The 25,191-nt window shown below is 38.9% G+C and overlaps 1 protein-coding gene across 1 annotated transcript in view; it reads left to right on the top strand.

The window, feature by feature from the left end:
- Positions 1-306: 306 nt before the first annotated feature.
- LOC139110092 (uncharacterized) overlaps positions 307-25,191 on the top strand; it is a 113,221-nt gene continuing 88,336 nt past the window's right edge. The window contains exon 1 of the mRNA XM_070669658.1: positions 307-972. Coding sequence (XP_070525759.1) covers positions 885-972 — 88 coding nt within the window. The 5' untranslated portion in view covers positions 307-884. The remainder of the gene's footprint in view (positions 973-25,191) is intronic.

Raw genomic sequence — 25,191 nt, 5'->3', positions numbered from 1 at the left:
GTGCGCTCTCGCAATTCAATCAATATTCAAAAGTGCGAAAGCCTTTTAGAAAATTTGACGAGCGCGTTTTCGTACGCATTACTCGTTATTAACAATTTTGCAAACTGTACTCGAAAGAAAGCCGAGTGGACTGTACTTTTCGTCATTGTTATATATCTCGTAGATTATTATCATTACCATTTTTATCATACAGCTTCGTGTCTGAATAATTATTAATTATTTAAAATTGTGTACAAGGTTTGAATAATGAATATTAAAAGTGTGGTATGATTTCAATATTATTCGCGTTTAGTACGATACGTATATAATATCAGACTTGTGATCATTAGCGTCGAGCGTTACGCCGCGAGTTATTTTTAATAAATTCATCGTCGAGCATGGATCCGCGATAGTTATTGAAATCGATGGCTATTAAGGGCAGTCGCTTTTAATGCATCCTTATTACTTTCCACGTAGCAATTGTATGCGACGCGGGAGGGAACTGGGGAGGTCGAACGGTGTGAGCGTGACTGGAATAAAACAACGAGAGAGCCGACATTATGAATTAAAAAGGTGCGCGAAACGTTGACGCGTCTCAAGGGCGATTCCCAATATCTCGATAATAGATAGTAAAGGATAATGCTCGGTGATAAAAAATAATTTCACGGACCTGGGGCTGGCATTTCCGCGGAAAGGGATTTCTCGACTTTTAGCGGACATCTCGCGGTGCGTTAAAACTAACGAGATGACAGTTTGTGAAATAATCGAGAGACCTTTGAAAATTTCAGTGCGTTCACCGCGTCTTTAAAAATCTACGGAAATTCGTGTGAATATTTATTCGGACGATTCTGCCGGTCTTTCGAACAGTTTGACGTGCCTGCGTCGATCCTGTGAGTTTCAGTGATATGCCACTCGAGATTAGCAGCGGAATTTTCAGTGCGATCCTGTCGATTGATTTTACCGTGAGACATCCTGGACCGAGATTAACTACAGGTAATTGTTTTAGAAATGATATATGCTTTCGTCGTCAAAGATTATAGCCATTCTTGAATTCAGTTCGGTCAATAATATAACTTCTATCTATTTGCGGAAACATGAGGAAAGATTATCTCGTAAAAATATTTTTCGCGAAGACAACGGCGGTAGATTCCCGGTTCACGCTAGTGAATATATTTGTTCGAGAAACCAATGTACGATAGCATATAAATTCTTTCTTTTCTCTTGAATTTCTGCTTTAAGGCATTGTGTCTGACAGAATTCAAGAAAACCCGTTAGTGAACGAGGTGGAATAGGAAGAATTTTATGCTTGTTATAAATATGTAAATTAGTTGAATAATGTAAGAAAATATTTCTATTTTGTTTGTTACTCCGCATATATATTTGCAGCGTTATATTTTTACGTTTCTTCAACATTATGCTTTAAATATAAAAATTTAATTTTCGCATACTTTAGTATATTTTGAATAGAGCTCCAGCGCTTAGTTAACGTTTAATCAATTGATCTTGTCAGGTTAAAATACTTCATTTATTTTACTATAGAATATTTTCTTGCATCGTTTCCTGGAAACATATTTTATTTGTCTACGCGTCAGCTTCATCCATAAATTCCGGGATGGAAAAATCTGCCCCGCCCGGCCTTTCAGCATGTTCGATTGCTCGGCGAAAAATCTCGGGGAAAATTTGTGCGACGCTCGGCGGAACGTTACCGGTTTCACGCCACCGTGTATCGCTGATTTTGCTGCGCGATAAGTACTGCGGATGCGAGGGTACCGGAAATTCCTACAATCCGCGATCCCGACTCGATCCCCTTATTCTCCCACTTCCGAATAGATCCGCTTCTGCACTCTCTTCTGCCGTGTTGTTGCAGGGCCATTCTTTTACACACATTCTCGCTTTTCTCTTTCATCAAAGCCTTTTCCCTTTAGGTCTTCCGTTTTTCCATTGCTCGTTTCTGTCACTATTGTTATTGGAAAGTGTAGTTTGCCCGCAGTGCCGCGCACTGGATAGCGAGATTGATTTATCCATGTCGAACTTTGCGATCGATTTTAAACATTTTTTTTGTACGGTATTCATTGTTGCATTTTGTAAATTCGTAGCAAATATTAAAAAAAAATTTTATGAACTAAAATACGCCCACAAATAATGCCCAAATAATGAATAACATGAAGCTTGTATCTTTTTTTTTTTAATGCGTTTTGTATAATTTATATTTATATTTTTAGAATAAATATGCATGAGTTACATATATACTTTTATAGGATATTTTTATTAATACAAATATTTAACACAAAATATGCTGCAAAATTTTGAAATAATATATTTTAGAATAGTATATATTTGCAAATACCATTAAGTAATATATAAAATTATTATTTTAGTAAAAAAAAAAAGATACAATTTTATTCGCAATACGTTTGTCTGTTTGCTTCGCCATCTGAACCATTTATTCAAAATTTTATTACTTGTACTGTATTTTGCAGTTTCGTTTCTCTTTTCCTTTTTCCCTTTCTTTCGCCTTGTACTTTCATCTGAAAATATTCATGGAAGTAAGAAGAGCGGGAGAAGTTATTGTATGCTGTGAAATACTTTTCTGAGATCAGCCACGTTGATCCTTTTACTGCCGGTTCGGTAAGTCTCGAACTTTCGCACTTTCGTCGTAAGATTTCTCCCCTACCACTTCTAAAAATCTTTCCCCGCAAAGATACCTCGCTCCAAAGATGTCATCGTCTTTTTGACATCGCAATATGAATCCCGTTATGTATTACATGACGAAAAGATGGTTTTTTTTTCTGACTCTCGAGCGCGTTTTAAATAAATTCAAGTCAACGATAAAAAACTTTTTCGGGAAGATTTTATCAGAACATACGTTCCTTTCTTTCGTAACATACGTCATTTAAATTGCATCCGATGTAAAGAAAATGTCATCGCGAGTTTCGATTTCAGTTAAAAAAAGTTTGCCGATCTTTTTTTTTTTTTTTTTTTTATTCAGTTTAAACATCATAAACTTAAAGACAAAAGATCAAAGAGGTTACTATTAGAACTTTCGAGGATCAAGTTGCGATGTTGATCTTTTTATTTCTACATCCCATGAATCCCGAACTTTGTCGGATACGCCGTGAAATTTCTTCGCAATCATCCCTGATGTAAATCTTACAAAGGATAACGTACAAAATTCTTTTCTTTTTTCTGTCTTTTTTTTTTTTACTTCACGTCGTGATAAGGGCGGTACGGTGCAGATTTATTCGCGGATCTCGGTCCCCCTTTTTTTTTTCGCTGTCGGAAAGTCCTGCTTCTACGCGAGAAGCGTCGATACGAGATAGAGACCACCTTCGTGGACGTTTCTTTCATCTGGTCCCGATAAATCTTAAACTTTGACGTTTTTATTACGCAACTTCTTTGTCAGCGCGTGTGCATAAATTCTTTCGGATCTTTTCCGAGTTGCGCGAAGGCTCAATCTTTCTCGTCGCGATCGCGTCGCGGGTTCGCTCGCATATTACAGCTTCTTTCGAATTTTTGCTTACGGCGCAACTTCTTTTTTTCGTTTCTTTTTTTTTGTTTTTTTTTTTTACTCCCTTTACATCGAAACGTGTTTTCGTTGAGCGTGCAGTTTCGGTTTTGACGGAAACCTCTCCTCGGCAACTCGGCGCTCGGTTAGTCCGATAAATCTTGAAGCGCCTCGGCGATAATCTATAAATCTCGCCCCGGCGAACTCTCGTCCGTCGACTTCTCGACGTCTTGACCGCAGTCGTCGACGTCTCCGTCTCGCCCGGGGCTTCTTTCTTCCGTCTTCGCGGCTCGTTTTGCCCAGGCTCCGTTCCGTCTTCTCCGGTGAAAATATTTTTACGGGGCAGAAAGTTTTCGTGTCGTCGCGCCCCGTTTCGCTCTTGTAACTATCAGTCCGATAAATCTCCAACTTTGGGAAAGGCCACCGCGTTCCATAAATTTTTACTCTCTTCACGAGCGACTCCCGTCGTTTGACTCTTCCACGGCTTGACCGGCACCATGATGAGTCCATCGCGCGATAACGCCGTTCCATGTCGAGTTTATAAGCGCGTCTCTCAGTCTTGCGGGAGGTTTTTTTTTTTTCTCTCCTTCATCTCCTCTCACTTAGCCCTCAACGTTTCAGTTATCAGGGTGCAAGCGCGATATCCCGGTAGTCGAATATTGCGTATCGGGCAGCCTCTATCTCGCTTTTTTTTTTTTTTTTTTACCGCTTCACCCCGGGATCCGGCTTACTTCGCAGTTTTCGCGGGCGCGCGCCCTTTGCCAGGGTGTAACTCTCGCGACAAAATTTCCTCGACGAACGCGTAAGTACGCCACGACAGCACGAGAAGCGGGGACGAAAATTCCTGTTCGCGGTTCTCCCGCAATAAGCCGCACCCTTACGATGCGGGAACATGCCGACGTTCGCAACGAAAGCTTACAAAAAGTTTGCGCGTCTCGTTTTACATGTATTGCCGCATCGCATGCGCGACGAGTGCTTTACGATCTGCATATGATGTTCCCTGCCGGCGAACGCGTGTGCACGTAAACGAGCGTTAAACGAAATTTGCGGTATCGATAGCGCGATACGTTATAGGTATCCATTCTTGTGCCCTACAAAGGAATAAGTTGGCTCTAAATTCGATAACGTCTCTCGATAAAGCCTTCTCCGGTCCGCGTTTGACTTTACCTCCGTCGCCTTTCGGAACGGGAATTCGAGGACAGTGTCCCAATTTACGGGGACGGCTTAGGTCCCGGCGGGAAACTCGAAAATGACTCGACGTAATCCCCGTAAATTTCGCGAAACGCCACGCCGAAAAAAAGAAAAACAATGGCAAAATCTCAATGGAGTTCTCTTTCCGCTGCCTACTTATCAGCGGCAGACGGTGCCGACTCTCGTGGGAGAAATTTTTCCTCTCCGCGGACAAAGGAATAAAATTTTTACGAGCGTCAGCCGCCGGAAATAAAATAAATTTTCCGACTGCAGCTCGTGATTAGATGGAGTCCGAAAGCTCGCGACGGCACATCACGCGTACAAAAGACTCGAAAGAATGGAACATGCATTCTAAACTGCGCTGCTTTGCGTAATTTAATTATTAATTATTTATCAGCTTAGTCGTTTTTATATTATTTTCTGAGATAACGATCAAATGCTTGTTACAAAAAAATGTAACCCTCTACAATTAAAAATTTTTTTTTGTGACTAGAACATCGTGACATTATAGCTAAACGTACCGACATATAATTTCCCGATGTCTTATTTAAATACTACTCGCGAATAAGACACCTTCTTCTCTTCACAGTTCCATTGAGAAGGAATCGGAGACGGAACAAACATCTTTTGCTTTTTCGCCGCTTCGGTATATTCCGTCAAATAAATCCAATGAATTATTGATTACTTTGTCAAGTAGAGGCAACGAACGAATTTCGGTTCTATGCATTTTTTTTCTGCACGTGAATCGCACCATGGTTTCGCGATTTTTTATATTTTATTTTATCGCGTATACATGCATGCGTTCAACGCATTCGTGTTCGCTCCGTTCCCGATGAAACGCTATGAAGTGCCCCCCTGTTTCTGAGGTGGGGCTTATCGTATTGCTTTAACCTCGATTTCCACGTTACGATACGACACGCACATATCACGCGAGACCACGCTCTCTCGCAATTTCACCTTACATATATCAATGCGATCTCTACCTGACACCTGAAAAGTTCATAATTCTAATAACGTGTTTCCCTGATGTCAAACGATATATGTATAGACGACGCGACGCAGAGCAACGTGAATGCAAGTACGTTTCGCAAACGAGAACTCGACATCTGTTACCTTCCGATTTTCAGAAATAAAAATTGGGGCTTTTAAACCTAAGTTCGAACTCTGCGACCTGAATGATTATTACGGCTCTACTTTGCTAATTAATTTTTTTTTTTTTTATTTTTTTATTTTAACGTGTTGTCTTTTTTCACGAAGTCCCATACGTTCGTGAAACTTGTGATCTGCGCCATCCTTTCCACGCATCTTTCATGTCAAAAGTAGAACTCCGCGTAGAAGCGTCGCGAAATACCGTCTCGGACACATCGTTGCTCGTGTAACGAAGAATAAACCATAAAACGAGCATCGAGAGAAGTTGCGCTCATCACTCGGCATGAAGGGTAAGTTTGCTTTCCCAAGTTTCTAGCTTTTTTATTGTTACAATTTCCCTGCGACAAGCATCGCGATTGCAAACCGTTTATCGGAAATAATCGTTGCGATAGAAACGAGCTAAGCCAATTACTCTGCTAAACGATTCAACGATTATAACTTGCAGCAATTTATCCAATTTTGCAGGAAAATATGAGAATATCGCTTGACTTCGCGTACTCGCTACTCTCTTTAAAAAACTGTTTTTTTTTTTTCTTTTTTAAATCATATATTTTTAATCGAAAGTAATTTATTATGCTTTCGGGAACTCCGGGTTTTTATTTGGAAAATAAATGGCTGACAGCGGGGGCGAGCAAGCGAGACAAGTAATCAAAAACTCGCCCGACTACTTCGTCGGTGTAACTGCGTCCCAGGAGTGAACGCGAAGCGAAACGAGCAACGGCCGTGCATGTGCACGAGTTCATCTCGCCGTTTTATGGATAGTCGATTTGATGAATTACATTAAATAACGATTCATTTCCCATGCAAATAAATTTTGCGCCGTGCAGTTTGATATCACCCGATAAAAATCTTTCGTCGCGCACGCCTTGCAGCCGAATTCATCGCGGACTTAACCGCGGATCCGTATTTCTATTAAAACAATTGGTGTTAAGCGTGAATCAGCTGTTTATCGTCAGCGCTTTTCCGCTTTCGCTTGGCTTGCTTCGTTTCGAGCGAGAGTAAACGTTACCCGTCTATATTCCTGGGTGAGATTATTTTAAGAAATAAATTTTTACGAAGAATATTTAGATTATATTATTTTTGGGGGGCTTGGTCGAGCGGGGTTTTACAACGACGACGATTTGAGAGCTCGAAAGTGAGATAAGTGATCTCAGATTCTTAAATAAAACGCTTCGTAATTTTGTTTTAGAAGAAGTCGCTTCGAGCTCGGTTAGCTCGGCGCTTCTGAGAATTTTTCCGAGTCCCGGCGCTTCTGAGAATTTTTTCGAGCACCTACGATTCCGAGAACTCCGCGCGAGAAGGACAGCGCGCGGATTGATCATCGAGACTCCGTCTGTCTCTTTCTCTCTAAGGGCCGGGATCTCTAACGGTCAGTCTAGTCGCGGAGCTTCGAGCGCGTTGACGTGTCGTTAATCGCTCCGCGATTTCACATATTTCCGGCCGCGCATAAGAAGCTCTCGAGTACGAATAAGTGTCGACGGTGTCGACTCGCGAACGAGCGATCGTTTTTTATACTCGTGTGTCATTTTACTCGTCGCTATGTGCTCCGTTTCGCGCCTTGAAAAAGTGATTTCGGCGAGGAACGGTTACGATAGTTACGATTACGGTCGAGGGCGCAGCACCGTCCGACGCGAATTGCGCGGCGATTGCATCGGACATTTCCGGATCGGAGCTCCCATTACAATTTCCTTCGGCGGATTTCGGCGATCGTCATTACATGCCCATATTGTGGTGACATCTGCAACTCATCTGTCTTACTTCGTCGCAGCTGAGATCCTCGTCCCGTTTCGAGCAAGAGGACTTAAGGAATCGAAGAAGATCAAGTGCACGGGGAACATTCTACATCGCGGCCCGTTTCATTCGCCGCTTGGCGCGAAGTTTTTAGTGACGTTCACTCTGCCGATGGAAGGATCGAAAGTTAACCTCGCTTCATCGAGAGTGCGAATTAATAGGACAAATAATCGCTCGTCGCGATTTTTAATTTAAATTGTGAAAAATCGCCGCGATAATCTACCGTCATTCGTTCGGGCGTTCGTATCTCGAGTGATAGTGTCGTTAGTGATAGTGATTGTGATTTAAAAAAAGCAGAGCACTGTGATATAGTATAAAGTGATTTAAAGTGCCAGAACGCGTCAGGATTATCCAAAATACAGCTACGCAAAGAAAGAAGGAAGGAGGAAGAAAAGAAGGAAGGACGGACGGACAAAAACCTTTTTTAACCTAACCGGAAAATACAAAAGTAAGTGAACTGGCAACACGCCGTTGATCACAGATCACTTGATTATACGATTATACGATTTTAAACGCTTTACTTTTTTTTGGAATAAATTGAAAGATTTTTTTTCTCGTTGTTTCTTCGACATTAAATAAATTAATATCATGTAATATTACCCAAGTTATTCGATTGTTGTATTTTATTAGCTCGAATAATAGAGCGTTGTCATAAATCGATCGCGATTCAACATTTAATATCGTGGAGTTTGGTTACCAAAATAATATTTCATGCGCCGTCGAAATATCATACAAGATTCAAAGCGATGCTGGCATCGCGATCGGTAACGAGTGCGCACATGGTTAGCGGTTTACACCCTTTGGTGGTTTGTGCATTCCCGGAAGTATGTATCAAAGTCCCCGGCGGCAACTCCGCGAAAATTTCCGGAGTTTCGCGTTAGCTCTGCGAAAAGCGAACCCAACGGGGAGTATTACGTGGCCGTGGAGTAACAGCTGTTTTGCATCGCAATCAAATTAATCGGGTGGCGTACGTTACGGGGAATTAAATTTATCGTTTTCCAATGATCGACGTTGAGGATTACCGTCCGCGATCTTTACATTTTGATTGCAACACTTTCTGCCACCGCAACCGCAAATAAATTATTTGATTATATTTATTTGACTTTAAAAAAAAAATGTATTTGATATTAATATTTTTAACAGGGTATAACATTTGCTTAGCTCTCCGTTAGTTAATCAAGTATCTAAGTAGTTTGATATTGTAATACTTGAACAGTTTGTAGAGATTATTTGTCAATTAATAGAAAAAAAAAAAAAAATGAAAAAGAGAGTAGCGATTTATTTTCCATTATTCATAAGCCATAAGTTATTCGAGCTGTCGACTCGATTACGTCAGTTTGCAAAAATTATTTGCCGTCGTGACATTAATTGGCAAACAGCTGCTTATTACGTCGGGGTTAAGAAATTAAGGAGTATCCACCGAGTTATTTATTTCGTATTATTATTTTATATAGCAAAAAGAGTCGAGACTGTATCGATAATGAACCTACGGCAACAGTCCATGTTTATTCAATCACGTTCATTCATCTACAACGCGTCGTCGAACTATGTCGAATAATCGAATGGGATGTAATTGGCACGATCCAAGGTGCGTCCCGGAGCGTGCTAATCGAATCTTGTCTCTGCCTATTATAATTAAAGTTCTCCGCGCTCATTGGCCCCGCGTGGCAGGTTCACAAAATTTGACAAGTCCGAAATTATGTGACGCGATACCTTATTCTCTATCGACTGTCTAATTAATTGCTATTGGAATATTAGGAAAAGATTGGCGAGTACATATCACCGCGTTATTAAACATATAGTATAAATGATAAATGAGCAAATTAATTTTTCCAAGTACACATTATTTCTCGCTCTAAAAATATTTGAGCTTTCCGAATTAAAAGAATTTAATTTGAATTCAGCAATTAAAAAAAAAAAAAACTTGAATAAAAATAAATTTTTATAACAGAGCTCTACTTTTTTTTTTATACATTTTTAACCGTTAAATTGTTATTAAATTATTTTAATTAGGTGCAAACGTAACTAAAGCTAGCAAATTAATTTCAATTCTTATATTTTAAGTATACGATCGTGTAGCTTGATACGGTAATTAGTTTTCAGCTGCCTCAGCTGCGCGTAGACTGATGCAAAGTGCAAATCTCTCTCTGTGCGACTGATCCCACGATTAACTGTCACCCTTATGGCACAGCTATTTGTATGCGTAAGTGTATGTTGCAAACGGTACATCACTATCGCAAATCCGATACTGAATAATCTCAATGATAGCATATCGCGGAATTCTGGCTCGCGTACACCCGTCCATAAATCGTTTTCCCTGCTTTACATCGCGATATGAACGCTCGTAAACCCGAATTAGCCCCAATTCTTTTCAACGGCTGGAGCGTGATAAATAATCGAACGATCGTTTGATGTAAGCTTATTAAGGTACCGTGTTTCCTCGTCCATTCCCTCGAACAATTTCGGCAAAATTAAAAAAAAGACCCCGTTATAATATTAATCGTGTTTTTAATGCGACGTGCAATATTTTTAATCATACGAATAAATATTGCACAAATGATTGCGATACGGAATCTGAATGTAGGTATTATAGGCAACGTCAATATCGTTATTTAAATTTTTCTTTCTCCACTTTGCACTTCTTTTTATCAAGTTTTATATGCCCCTGTCTCGAAATATATCACGGATCACGCAAACTCGATAACGAATTGTCTTCCGTAATATACGGCGGTGATGAGGCCGTTCGCATTGGAGGATTAATTGTTTCTGTTGTTTTCCCGCCACGTAATATATACGGCGGTATGCGCGTGAATTTACATCGTTTTAATTACGTCTTCTTGTGACGAATATTTTGCCCGGGGACGGTGCAAAATGTTCCGCAAATATTTGTCTCGCCGGCTTTTAAACTCGCGGGTATGATTGCGCGAAAATTTCAGCGAAAAACGCACGAGAGCGGACGGTGGAATTGCGCGCCGTATTACGATTTCGCATTTCATCGTAGATCCGGGGGGGGCTCGCGTTTTGAAAGTAGACATTGAACCCCGTCGCCGTTTCAAAACCGCGTCGCAACGCGAGGAAAGCTTTCTCATCGCGGCGCAATATTTTTTACCCTGCCTCTCACTTTTGATAACGCGAATATAATTTCCACGACGTTGTTTGCCCGCTAAGGAAACGCGTACTTAAATTTATTTTGCATTCGCAACTTACATTTCTGAGGCTGCAATTTGAGTCTCGACTTAAATTATTTATATTAACAGTCTCACTCAGTTATTCTACGTTTATGACTTTACGAGCTTGCGCGAATTATAATTGCAATTTTGAGTTTAATTGAGTTTAATTAAATTGTGTTTTTTAGTTTATCGCAATTCTAAATAAACTTGCGATACGCCAGAAGTATTGATCTTTCAAACATAGAAATGTAATATCATCTTCAGTATAGTTTGCGGCCGGGGAAACGAGTTGGGTTGACGGGAAAGAAGCGTCTGACAGAGACGGATGTGTGGGCGATCAATTCTCATTTCAGAGATAATAAAATTACTGCTGCTTTAATATCCCGCGTTAGTTCAAGAATCGCATTCGTCAAACTGTGACGTTACAAGTGGAATAATGCGTCGATTACTACGACGGGTCGATTACTATCAGATTTAGAACCCTATCGTCGCCCCCTTTTTTTTTTTAGGAAGAATTTAATTGTTAATTTTAAGCAGAAAATAAATCGACGATATATTTTTAGGGTTAAACATTTTATTCTCGTGCCATTTAATACTTGGAGCAAAATGTTTGTCGAAATAACTCAAGTTGCACGGAGAAATTGGAAACAACGCGCACGTTGAATTCTCAATACCGGACCCCTCGGGAATACTCCTGGGCGACGCTTCCTATTATTAATAAAGAGTCGGACTTAAAGTTACGTAATAACTCCGTTTCGCCGTGGGCAACTCTGATGCTAGGAGCTCGCAACTTTCGAGCATTACTCGATCATAACTTTCCTCTATAGGCTTATAAATGCCTCCTTTCGTGAAAAACGAGTTTTAAGAACTGTTGCGGATTCGAAGCTGGTCAATTAAAATCTCAAAATGCACCCTCCCCCTTCCCTCTCATCACCCCGCGATTGTGATACAAAGCACAATTACGATACGATAATTAGATAAGAGGAACGTAAAAGACGGAGTAATTAACAAATTTTAATAACTTTCGGGAATATTTCGGCAGTATTTACGATAAAGTTTTTGCCGCGTAATTATTATTACGGCAGGTATAATATCAGCTCATTATACACGAGAACTTCATTTCAAACCTGCTAGGGTGCAACATTAAAATTTTAGAAATCTTATTAATTGCTTGACGGAACTTCTACTCGCGAGAACTGCGTTTAATTTAATAAATACTTCATTAAACTTTCGGAATAATCGAGAGGACTTTAAGCTCGTTGAGGGCAAACGGTAGTTTTCGAAGGAGAAAGTAGTAGGTGTTAATGGGAAGAATAATCCTTTAGTTTTATCCTAAGAGATTCCCGCCCGTATCCTCCTAACTGCGTTATCCACATTCGCCAAGTGTAACGCTCTAGGAACTAATTTCGTCTTGAAAACTTGACATCGCGTTTCGAAAAGCAATTTTAATTTTAATCAAATTCTAAGATTTTTATTGATTCGATTAATGTGATTTGGCATTGATAAAAATTGCGCACAAAATTATTTCGATAATATATTTCCGACTCATCGGTTTATAAATTCTCGTCGGTAATGATATTATTTGCGCTTTGTGCTGCAATGTGAATTACGTATTACATTCGAGACAGCAATATATTTGAAAATGTCGCCGGCAGAAAAACGAGGATTTTTAATTATTCTTGAGTAAACCCGCGAGCAAAACGACAATACTTGATTCGCGTCGGGTGCATTTTTACGGGCGCTACCTTTCTCCTCGTCGTATTCGCCACTTTTCATTCAGGAAAAAAGATCAATATTCTCATGAAAATTCAGACGTCGCGCGCGAGATTGCCGGGGATTTTAAGAAACGTAACTTGGAAAACTAATGATTTTTTGCCACGAGCAACTGATCCGTTATTCAGACCCGGAAAATCATTCGATATATCGCGGGAATTAACGTACATTTACATATATTTACGACATATACGTATAAAAATATTATCGCGATTGCAATAAATATTTAACGAAGAATGGAATCAAAATATAATCCGTAATAATTTAAGTATAAGTAGATAAAGAAATAAAAAAAAGCCAAACGGAGCAGACTGGCAAGAGCTAATTATTTATTTGCGTTTCTTTTTACTAATTAACCGGAACAATTTACGGCGATGAAATTTGCAGCGTCCCTCGAGGGTCTCTGCACATATCGTTTTGTAAATAATCAATAAATCGATTACTGCTATTTGCGCTTTGAGTCCGGAAACGAGGTTAGCCCCTCCGTACGTGCCAGTTCGGCAAGATGTGTTTTAGGATCGGTTCGTGACCTTCTTGCGTATGTTCTAGATCCTAGCTGCAATGAGACGCGTCCTACTTAAACTTCCTTCCGCGATCAAGATGCTAACAAACGCGACCGATGCTTTTGCATCTCGTGATCGTGGAATTAGGTCGGCTTAACACCACCCTCGTTTTAATAAACGTAAAAATTTCAACTACGAAATGAAATTATTAAGCAATTATGTAACTTAAATTACATAGTTTAAATACTTTTAATTTAAAAATAGATAGAAAAAGAAAAAGTTAAGACTGAAAAGTTACCCGAACTTTTACCAGTTCCATACGTTATAACAAAATTATATTATACATTTATTCTTTTCTCTTTATTAAAAATTTTATTATTGTTGCATAGGGCTTTTCCTTTGATTTTACAATCAAGATATACATAGGTATATTATTTCACGTGCACGATTAAACATGTTTAATCTTCTAAAAATACTTAATTTATTTTTATCACAATATTTCTCTTCTCAGGATACTTCCCTCTTTTATTTTATTTTTAGTATGTTTCTCCATTTTAAGAAAAAGCAAATTTACTTTTATTCATCTACTATTTATATACTTTCTAAATCTTAATTTTCTCTTTTCCTGACAAGAGTCTCAACTGTAATAAGACTTTTTTTATTCACACGTAATTTATCTTCTTTTTTGTTTTTCTGATTTAATATTATAATTAATGATTGCTATGTAAGTAATTTAAAACTATTTTCATTAAATTAACCTTTTTTTTTCTATTATGTAGTATTAACATTTATTTCTTTTTACTACTTATTCAAGTCATATTTCAAGATCTATTTTCAAATGATTTTCGCAAAGTTTTAATTAGCTGGATTAGCGGTGATATTTAATCCCGCAGATTAATTAGCGTTTGTGTATTTGTTCGTGATTCCCTTTTTTAAAACCGTGGCATTTCATCGACATGTTTTGCGCCAGCGGCGTTTTTATTAAGTCCCATTTGAGACCAGTTTTTCATTCTCTCCCGGCGCAGTGACCGTTTTCCATAGAATTTTTCGTTTCTATTCGCGGTGGTAACAGCGGGGCGTACGCTCGCGATCTCGCGAAAAGTCTCCCTTTCGGAAAACTGACCGAATCTACAAATAAAATATGCAGGAGAATTGTCGGTGAATCGTTGAGTCGTCAAAGCAAAAATATCTCTGGATTTTTCATCTTTAGAAACCTGATTTATGAACATCAAAGCGGAATAAAGCGTGCATTGCAAAAAAAAAAAAATAAATTCCGTAAGTAAGTTGATAAAAAGTACAAATGTAGTACATGAAAAAGTATTAGATATATATGTTTTTTTAAATAAAAGTATGAATAAAAAAGTCCAGAGGATATTTTCTGTTACCGCGAAGCAATACAGCGCACGCTAATTTGCTTTGCGCTCGGAGGTAAATGTGATGAAAGTGAGACGGTGTAATTCGTGTATTTCGCTAATCCATTGACGTAGCCCAACCGCCGGCGAATCGTTTGCTAGTCAAAGGCGAGTGCTTTTTTTTCGAAGTGCATTTCACGATGGATTACTTCGTGATGTCAGCAATATATTTGAAAACGCTCGATCGATAGCGAAGTGGGGACTACGAAGTACAGACGTACTTTTCACTTATCGCTTCCGAGGCACTTCGATCATCCGAACGATAGATCGAGTCCTTTTACTCGCGTTCGGAGTCTCGCGGGACATTTCCAATTGCTCGATTCGTTTCCGTCAATAGGTATAAATGTTGATTTTACAATCCAATCGTAACACCGGCGCGGAAATGTTGGTACAAAAAAAAAACCGAAGTAAATTAGACACTGCTAACAGTTGCACGCGATGCCGAATATAATCGTCGTTTTAATTAATTCTGCAACAATTCCGTCTCGTAAAGTATATGCTAATTATAGACAGAACGAAATAAAATAGATATTCTATATATTTTTATAAAACAATTAAAGGTGATAGAATCAAATTAAAAAGGTGCAATTAATCAGTAAAAAAAAAAAATAGTACACCGTTACTTCTGTTATTTAAAAAAATATGTGACATTTATATTCTCTGAATATTCTATTTTTCAGTTTGCTCGAAACGACAGATCATGCAATCATATTTGCTATAAAATACTGATGATTCTAACACTTTGGTTCTATCGGGTTCTATAATATGCAAATCGGGTTGAAGTAATACGTTGAAAATCCAATTTCGAAAATCGAATTTCAAACCTGCTGCACATTTTCCCTCGTGATATTTTATTACTCTAGACTAGATTTTATTATTTTATTAGAATTTTTATTTTTATTTTTTTTTGCACAGGAAACAAGATTATTTTAAATTATTCTAAATAATTGGAAAAAAAAGAACGTAAAAAATTAATACGATTGTATATTTTCAATACGGATTGTGCTCATAACATCATTGTCGTACTGCATTTGACGCGATTACAGCAAGTTTTTTTCGTTATAGTTTATAAAACCGTTATTATTGGAGTATTATTGAAATAGTATTGGATGACAGATATTTTAATGTTTTTAATAAATAAATGAAACTGTCACCGACCGCAAGGGCCACGATACCATGTTTAATAATTAAATCATAATTGACGCATTACGCTTGATTAATATTTTATTCGCGTACAAATAACTTAACGCGATTTTATTCTTTTTTTTTTTTATAGAATTAAACGCGATACGATTAAAACTTTAGTTAAGTCGATAAATCACCAACAATAACAACAACGTAGCAAAGTCGTCGTAATCTACAATCCGATCTATCATTGCACTCTTACGAGATGATATATTACTTGACAGTTTCCTCTAATTCAGCGCATTTTTGTTCCTGTTCTCGCTCGGCGTCATCGCACATTAATATTTTCTTAAACTCATCAGGCTTTCGTATTGATTTAAAAAGTAGGTTCTTTCGATTTATTCCCATACCTCCTGATTCTTGATTTTTTTTTTTTTTGGTTTATACATTTAATAACGTTTAATCGCAAAAATAGAATTACGTAATAAATATCCATTTGCGGATTTGACGAAATGGGGATTTATTTTCTACAATACGTCGTCACGGCGCGTATTACAATCGCGGTCTTGGCAATACGGGAATGACGTGAAATCGTATATAACATGAATGAGATATCAGTGTGTAACGAGATACGCATCGGTGCTAATCCTACATCGAGATTAATTGTAAAATAACGATTGTATTTCGCGACACAAAGTTGAGATTGTATTATACGTATTGTTTGGAGCAGGAAAATTGGTCCAGTAAATTTCTCACGTTAATGAATCATTGTACTTTAATGTTGTAATTATTATCTCAATTTAATATCTTCCGATATTAATAAACGCAAGCTTATTTCGCAGTTTATAATTTTTCCAAATTAAAAGAAAAAATTCTCTCTGTAATTATTAGTTATATTATTTTATCAATTCACTTATTTTAGTAACGTCGGTAATTAAATACATATAATTTTAATCGCGTTAATCAAATAAAGGTGATCATTTAGCCATGTCAAAAGTAAAGCGATCCGCCAAGCGGAAAAAGACACGAGTTGAAAATGAAATGTTTTATTAATTTAACAGGAAATTAATGTTTGACGTAGAACACATTCGTTGACTTTCAGAATAGTTTATGACTAAAGGTATTTTCTTTTTTGCGATTTTTAGTATCAAAATTTAATGGCACAATGATGTTGCGGTATATTCACGAGAGGAAACATTGAAAGATCAGTTCAAATTCATCAGCAAACTAATTGCGACTTATTTCGTGTGCAAATTACGCATAATAAACGGAAATGAATACACGGACGGTTATAGAATTTTATGCTAATGCTATGATTGTGCCGAGTATTTTCAGCCACAAACAGAGATTATATTATATGTTCATTCTGCCGTAAATGAATCGATCGTTGCATTCTGTTATAGAGACATTTTTTTTGTCTTTAATAGTCGCAATGAATGCACTTTAAAAAGCTAGTTCTCTATTTATATTTTTATCTATTTTATTAATATTAAATTCGCTCGAATCTAATGATTATCGTAAACCAGAAATACGTAGAACATTTTTTTTTTTTTATGAAAACGTTTTTTTAATTAGAAATTTATTTGACTACAAATAAATATTGTTCTATATTTTCAACTTTATGTGAAAAATTCTTTCACGAATTCCCACTTTTTTTAGTATATTTTTTTGATTCTTGTATTTTTTATACGTAAATTCTTTTTTATCATATACCATTTAAAAAATTTCAACTATACGTCTCTTGTAAAATTTTTTATAACGCTCGTTCAATCTCTCGCTCTTTTTTTTCTGGGGTGTCCGACTATTTTGCGAATTGAGGTGGCTACGCTACACGAATAACTCGCAGTAAAGCCAATAAATTTCTTACTCGTCTGTCGTCGTCGTCGTCGTTCGTTCTCAGTCGCAAGTACCTACACGGCCTCACGTAAAACGACGGAACGCTTTCGAAAACGTGAGCGGGATGAGGGTGGAATCACCCCGAGTCCCGGACAAATTGGCTGCGGCCGCGGTGAGCACTGCCGCGACAAATAGGTACTGTTTACTTATGTAGGTCGGCAAACAAAATAGGTGTCGTGCTTAGCCAGCAGTCGTTTAGAGTCCGCGAAGTACTTGCGATATATACCGTGTATCCCCATGCACGTTACAAAGCCAATTTTCTGAACGTTAATTTTTTACCTGCGGCCGGGAAAAATTTTTTATAAAAAATCGATGCCAAATACGGTTAAAACAAGATCGACAATTAATTTTTATACGCGGTGATAAATATTGCACAATTGTATGTGCACGTACGTCGCGCAGCATCGTTACGATTCTTTACAACGAAACGAGATTTTTTTTTTGTTACTACTGCAGCGCGAGGCAGGATCGAACGAAACAATAGTTATTTAACGGTGGAGAATCAACGTTACAAATTTCACCGATCGAAATAATTTTCTTACTTGAACAGATTCTACACTCTAACATTTTTTTGTACTTCGCGTACCTCGCGATACGGCTTATTGAAGTTACGTGGCTTAGTTAAGCAGCCGTATTTGCGCGACACGAGTTGTAAACTTTCGCATTCATGGTGCGGATTTCGAAATTGTTTGTCGAATGACATACAATACGGGGTGTTTGCGCAAGACACCCGGTAGCGTCGCCGGCAGTACCGCGAAGGAGAGTGGAAATAGTTGGGAGTTGCTAGAGTTCGGTAACATCGGGGAAACAGTCGAGGACCTTCGCCGGCAGGTTGATCGGTGGAGTGCAAGCGCGGATCCATAAGTCATGAGGTTCAACACGTTCAACCGGCTTTCCAACAAGACGAACAAGCGGGGGGAGATGGGGAAGAAGCCGCGACGAGCGGAGGAGTGTTTGCTCGTGACTCGCGTCACCCTTTTCTCTCGTCGCCCCGATCCTGTCGTCGGTTACACCCCGCAAGTTACTCCCGGGCATCTTCAATTACTGACCGATCATTCCCACTCGTTCGACCGTTAGGCATTTTGTGGTCGCTTTTCGCGTGTTCTGCGGTTCGACATCGATTTTCTCGGAGAATTCAATGGGGGCGTTTAAAGCGACATCATTGACGCCAGCAATCGCGGTCAATAGCAATTGTACTTTATTTATATTTGGTTTGTGTTTAAGAAAAAAAAGGGACAAATTAAGGATTAAATTAATTAAGAAAATAATTAAATGCACGAGAAAAATAGAAATTTGAAATTATGCGATTATACTTTTTAGGAGAGGCACGATTCAAGTTACGGTTTAATTTAGCTTCCGCGAAATTTGTGAAATAATCGAAATTCTCAGCCCACTGCCTTGTCGACCCTGTCGAGCGCGCAATCGCTGTTCCCTTTATGCGTTCCGGTGATGATTACCGAGGCGTGACGTGTCGATAGCGAATATCGTACCTGCGTCTGCATTCCGCGTCTCCGCTTTCAGCTTTCAGCATGCATCGCCTAACTCAATTTCAACCGCGCGCGCTCGTCTGACAAGTAGACGCGGGGTTACAATAAAGTCCGGCTTTCGCTTTTATTTGTCACTAAAAGCCACGGTTAATTGAGAACAATGTTCCCACAGCGTCCCACGGCATAATAGACCCACTCTGGCTAAAGATATAGGCGGCAATTACGCGTTACCTGCCGCCGTCGGTCGCTATTCGGTTTCGCTTTGAACGGCGGCGTCAGGTGTCCAGCGCGCTCGAGAAAATACAACACGACTCATTACGAAAACTATTTACGATGGACGGTAAACTCTCTCCGGCTTTATTTTCTAATTTTGCTTTTATAACAGTCGGTGTAATTGGCGATTTGCGAACAACCGAAATCGACGAGTCGAAAGTTCGCAAGCTTGCGAGGAAAAATCCGCGAGAAAATCGGCGGATACAATCGCCGACGGATGCAATTGCGTTAATGCGACACGGACGACGAACGGAAATCAGTAGTTGCGCTATAAGTTTGCGCTGTACGCTAATCGCTTTCGGTGAAATTAGTTACGCGGCAGTTTGTTGTTGTTGTTCTACTGCAAAACGAATGAATATTGCCCGAGTGCTTCAATTTACAGATCGCGATTACATCTCGGCGCGGATTCTAGAGCGCTTCGTAGACATTGCGGCTTCTGTCACTCTCGACTTCGTACTTCTCCGCTAATTACGTGAATTACGTGGCTCCGTGCCGTCACGCGTTATCACGACTACTTCCACGGTAAACAATTCGAAAATGCATGGCGTCGCGACGCGCCGCTTTTCACAGCGGCTTCCTGCGTTGCGCAAGAGAGTATTGTTCTAATGACGTTGATTAGCGTTTTCTTGCCTCGGGCGTTAAACAAACGAGAGTCAAGTGCCCGGAAATCGAGACTGTTACCGCTACAACCCATCCGGGTAATTACGTTTTATCGCGACAAATATATTTTTGACGAGCAAAAAGGTTACGGCGCGGGATACAGAGCTTCGAAACAACGTTGTCGAGACCTCGCTGTCGGGGATTTAATTGCACTTTTCAACTCTTCTTCGCGCTGTTGCCCGAAGATATTTTATTTTCATTAAATCTACACGCCCCGTCCGACACCGGAACCTCGCGTTTTTTTTCGTCGATTTACCTCTCCGGCACTGTACATTTTCCATTGACCCTCGATGTGACGGGCTGTTATTCGGCCCCTCGCGAAATATGCATGCCCGCGCGTACCTACGCGTCAACGAGGACGCGAGCGGCGAATGAGCGATGGATACCGCCTATCGATTTCGAGCTGGCGGCACGAGTCGAGTAGTGCTACTCACCCTGCGCTCGGCCACGCTGGTCCGGCGCTCGAGATAGCCGGGTGTTGTTTGCGCGCAACAACAAATACCGCGGTAATACGCGTAACCAGATCGCGCCCTGAACCCACTTCGCGTGGGATGATCTTGCATGCACTTTTTTTTTTTTTTTTTTTTTTTTGCGCTTGCGCGTGTCAAAAGCGGGTACCGACATGGAGAACTCGCGCGTTGAGTTTGCCAATCAATCTACGCGTACACGCTTACGGTTTATTTCATTTATTCCCTTTTTTTTTTTTTTTTCCCCTAAATTTGCACAGTTGATATTTCAATCGTTTTATTTCCGGTTTATTTTTTTTTTTTTAACTCAGCAGTATTCGTTAAATATCGCAGACTCCTGTGCAGCGATCCTATGTCGCTTAACATTTTGTTCTCATTCCCGGACACTTTTCCAGACGTACATATATGTACTCCGCGATACGGAATACGGAAGCGCGAGTTCCACAATTCGTACTCGCGTTGTACTACTGTTTCTTGCGCCGACTCCGTCAGGGTCATTTTACATTTGCTTTATACTAGTGTGTGCGATTCTTCTTGGATTACCGTTGCAAATGTGTTTTATTCAAGACCGAATGCGTATTACGCGAAAGTTCACGTTACATACGTCAGTGGAGAATTTTGTTCGTAATGGTGCACGCGCTCTTATCGTCATCGACATAAATCTAGTTTGTCCACGTTCATTGTGCGTTTATCGAATCGCGAATGAAATATATTCGAGTTCTATGCATTGATTTACACGTCCGCGTCACGTCAACAAATCATAAAGATCGAGTCTCTTCTAAAATTGAACATTTTGATCAGAATATCAAAGAGAAAGTCAGTCAATCCTGTTGCTGATTATTGTTAAATGATAAAAGAACCGATAAAAAAGGGTTTTTTTTCTATCGATGACTCTTTACAGTAAAAATTCATGCTTTTTCGTCGAAATGTTCTTTACGGAAACGATTCACGGCGTCGCGGATGGAATGTGAATGAGAAAAAGAAGGGAGAGCGAGAAAAAAACGAAGGAAATTTTAAGTAATCCGGGAGTCGCTCGGTAAGTCGTGAGAGATATCTCGACGCCTTTTTTCGCGTTGATTTTTTCGTACGGATCAGAGATCTTTTAAATCCTGCTTGAGATATTCTTTCGAAGGTTTTCCGATTCCCCGTTAACGATCAGTTATCCTTCCTTTCTTGAAAGAGACGAATGGTACGATATAGTATTTTAAAACGGGGAAATGAAGAGAACATGCACGAGCACGTAGAACAGAAATGGGATCCATTACGTAGAATCTTTTAGAATTACGTTGCCGAATATATACGTAGGCAGGGGGTCGATGCAAAACAACTTTTTAACGTATCGTTAATGAGCGCAGCTTAATTAACGAAGTTGTACTAATACTGAAATACAACGTTAATACTAAACAAACAATTTTATTTAACGAGACTAATTTATATGAGAGTAAGTTGTTTCGAAAATTAAATAAAATAAAAGATAAAATAAGCTTTGTTTTTTTACCGCAATTATTTTTACGTAATTTAAATTATTTTGTAATATTAATTATTATTTCATTAGCTTAAAATTTTTTTTCTAAATTTTTTTACGACTAAAATATTTTTTTTATCTCGTGGTATAATGTTTAATAAAAGTAACGATAATTGATTCCGTTGCAGAATTACGTAAATAGTTATTTGAGAATTCTTATTTTTAATGTAATTACTCTTCAATTACAATTATAATTCAGTTCCCTGCCGCTGGTCGTTTTCATTTTCTGAGATTTAGCTTCGCTATAATGAAACAGATGGTAAGTCTCAGAACGGATTATCTCGCGGTCTGATGTAAAGCTATAAAATTTGACCTCAAGTGCCTCGTATATTTCCAAGACTAGAGGCTCTGCGCCAGGTATATGCGACACATATCGTATCGATCGGCGAATTGTTAGAGTTCAAGGCTCGGCATCTCATAGCCGAGGCGTGAATCTCTAGTATTTAGTGGCCCGGTTAATCAACAAAATGACGAACGATAAAGCGCATCCGGCGAATTCGGTATCGAGAAAAAAAATTAAATCCCAGATAACGGAATCGAACGTGCGAACGTGAAGCTAGATTTCTTAATTATCAATTAAGCGTATAGTTTCCAATGTAATTTCTATGAAAAAGATTCATTGTTAATCTCGGAGAGGGAGAAATTGAGGGCGCGTTTTAAAGATATTTTGCGCAAATGACTCGCGAAACCTTTTTTGCAGTCGCAAAACTGACGCTTTCAGGTTATTCCCGCGGGGCTATTAAGGTCGACCACCTGAAGCTTCGCGTTTCACCTGCGAGAGCTAGAAATCTCGCTTCCTGCCCGCACACAGAGAAGTAGGTTTTATTTTTAATGAGAATAAAGCACCGTCCAAGGAATGAGAATAATTCCGATGTAAGCCAGGAAGTAATCAATTACGAGCAGTTTATCGGATATAATTCTCTTTATAATACGACCACATTATGCAACGTCAGTGAAGTGGTTCGGGTAGGAAAGAAAGTTGCTGTTAAAAGCAATTAGTTACCGCAATATATCGTAGCAATTGATCAACGAAAATTTTCTCCAAACAAAGTTGAAAGGGAAATATTTATTAAAATGAGTAATGATTTAATATTTTGTATTAAAATGTTTCAAGTAATGTTGATAAATTAATTACGGCGTTACCTGTTTAAACTGTTGTGTTGAAAATATTTTAACAGTTTATTTCAACATTTCCTGCTTCTAAAGAAAACTCGACTATTTAATCGTCACTTTAACGCTGCTAATAAATATGATTTATTAGCTCTTAATTATTTGCGCAGATACAATTAAGAGAATATGAACGCGGTTTAATCGATTAATGATAGTACTGTATTTAAAGCCCACCTTCGGGATCAATGTCCCTCACTAAAAACGACCTACTTCTCCCTCTTCGTTGTATGACGGTGATTTATAATATATCGCTTGTTCATTGGTGAAATCGGTTTAATTTAGCATATTGTAATCTGCAAAGGCACGTTTGATTATAATTTTCTGCGATAAATTTCGTTTCACGTGTAAACGTACCCGCGGACAACGTAACGCGACATATATTTTCCTCCGTCGTAATTGTAATAAAATGTATTTCAAAGATTAACGCAATTACAACACATTACACGTACTCATTATATTACATTACGCATTATCATGCATAGACATTTTGCGATAATTCAGTAAATGTGAAATGATATTACCTGTTTTCGAACCGATAGTTTTAATCGAAACGTACATAAATGTAAAAGATAAAAAATTCTTTTATTTGAAGAGAAAAAAGTAGAAAAAAAATACCACGAGTAAAATATTATTACTAACTTTTTATATTAAACGTGATCGTACGACGCCTCTCTAATTTCTCTATCAAAGTTAATTAGAAAAAAGTCTTACGTCAGGCGCTTTTATCTCACATAAAAAACCTCGCGGATCTCGTCATCCGCTTGTATCGAGGAAAACGCAGCTTGCCCTCGTTCGGAAACGAAAGCTGCGTTCAGTCGCGCGAATAATCTCGTCCCGCGGCAGCACGCGGTCTTTGCGATTCATCAAAAACGGATTACGATAGACGGGACCCCCTTTTTTGAAAGAAACGTTTGTACCGACAAGCGCGGTTTGCTGTTCCCGATTCACGGACGCCATTTCGACATTTTCCTGAGCCGAGCCGGAAGTGAACGATGAGCTTTACGGCGTTACAAGAGCTCTCGCACTTTGTATGCGCCGCCGCTTACCGCGACTCTGCTCGGCGCATCCATCGCGTGATTTATACGTCGCTTTATTTCGCGCCCGGTCTCTTATTGTTGACTGGGCTATCGCCAGCCGAGCGTAGACGCTCTTTTTTTTTCGCCTATCGCAATACTTTTCAACAAATTGCCTGAATTTCTTTCAAGACGAAACGCGGCGTATCATCGTCGCGATTTTATTACGCGCAAATAACTGTTTTTCTTTCCGCTGATTTGTCTTACTTTCCGCCCGTTTCCGTGGGGCGCGTTCTGTGTTTCTTAAAAGAATCACGTGCCGTCGCCCGCCGAGATGGAAACATCACTTGATTCAAAAGAACGGAAGAAAAGTAAATTATAACTATAGGTTCTCGTCGATGTTCGTACGTGATAAATTTCCTGATTTCCGACGTATCCGATTATCTTTCGTATACGGAACGGTTAGTCGTCGCAAAATGTACACGGCGGGAGCATAAAGCGTAAAAAGAACTGGCGGAGGGATGACGTAAAATTAATGCAAAATTAATGTACTTTGTCGAAGCGCTCTTTGCGCTTTACAACTTTTTTTTTTTTTTTTTTTTTTTTTTGAAAAAAAAAAAAAAAAGGAGATCTAGGAGTTTTATGAGATTGAAGTGATTACGAAAACCCGTGCATGTTAAAGCTTTTTTTTTCTTTCTAATCTATATTACTATTTTGCGAGGAATTTTGCTAAAAAGTACAACGAAAAATAATTAACTGATTGGATTAAATAAAAATAAACCCGGTTGAAGGAAAACTAAGATTTGTCGGCGTAATCGTGGTGCAGTAATTACTAACACAATACATCGTTTCCCGTTCAACGCGGCAGCGTGACACGGATGCTTGCAAATGACGTATATTGTCTGACGTCATATTTCACGGGCGATATTGTAATTAGCGAGATGTAAGAAGCTAGTCAGAAATTAGCGAATCTATAGTTATGGAGATTGTTAAAAAAAGCAGCTAAAAAAGGAAATTAGAAAGAATAATTTCATTGAATGTTTAACGTGCGTCAGTTTATTTCAAGCTTCTTCGATCGTATACTTTGTATCACATTCTTTAA

This window comes from Cardiocondyla obscurior, linkage group LG19 (genome assembly GCF_019399895.1).
Source record: "Cardiocondyla obscurior isolate alpha-2009 linkage group LG19, Cobs3.1, whole genome shotgun sequence".
NCBI lineage: Eukaryota > Metazoa > Arthropoda > Insecta > Hymenoptera > Formicidae > Cardiocondyla > Cardiocondyla obscurior.
This window is presented reverse-complemented; position numbering and strand designations above follow the sequence as displayed.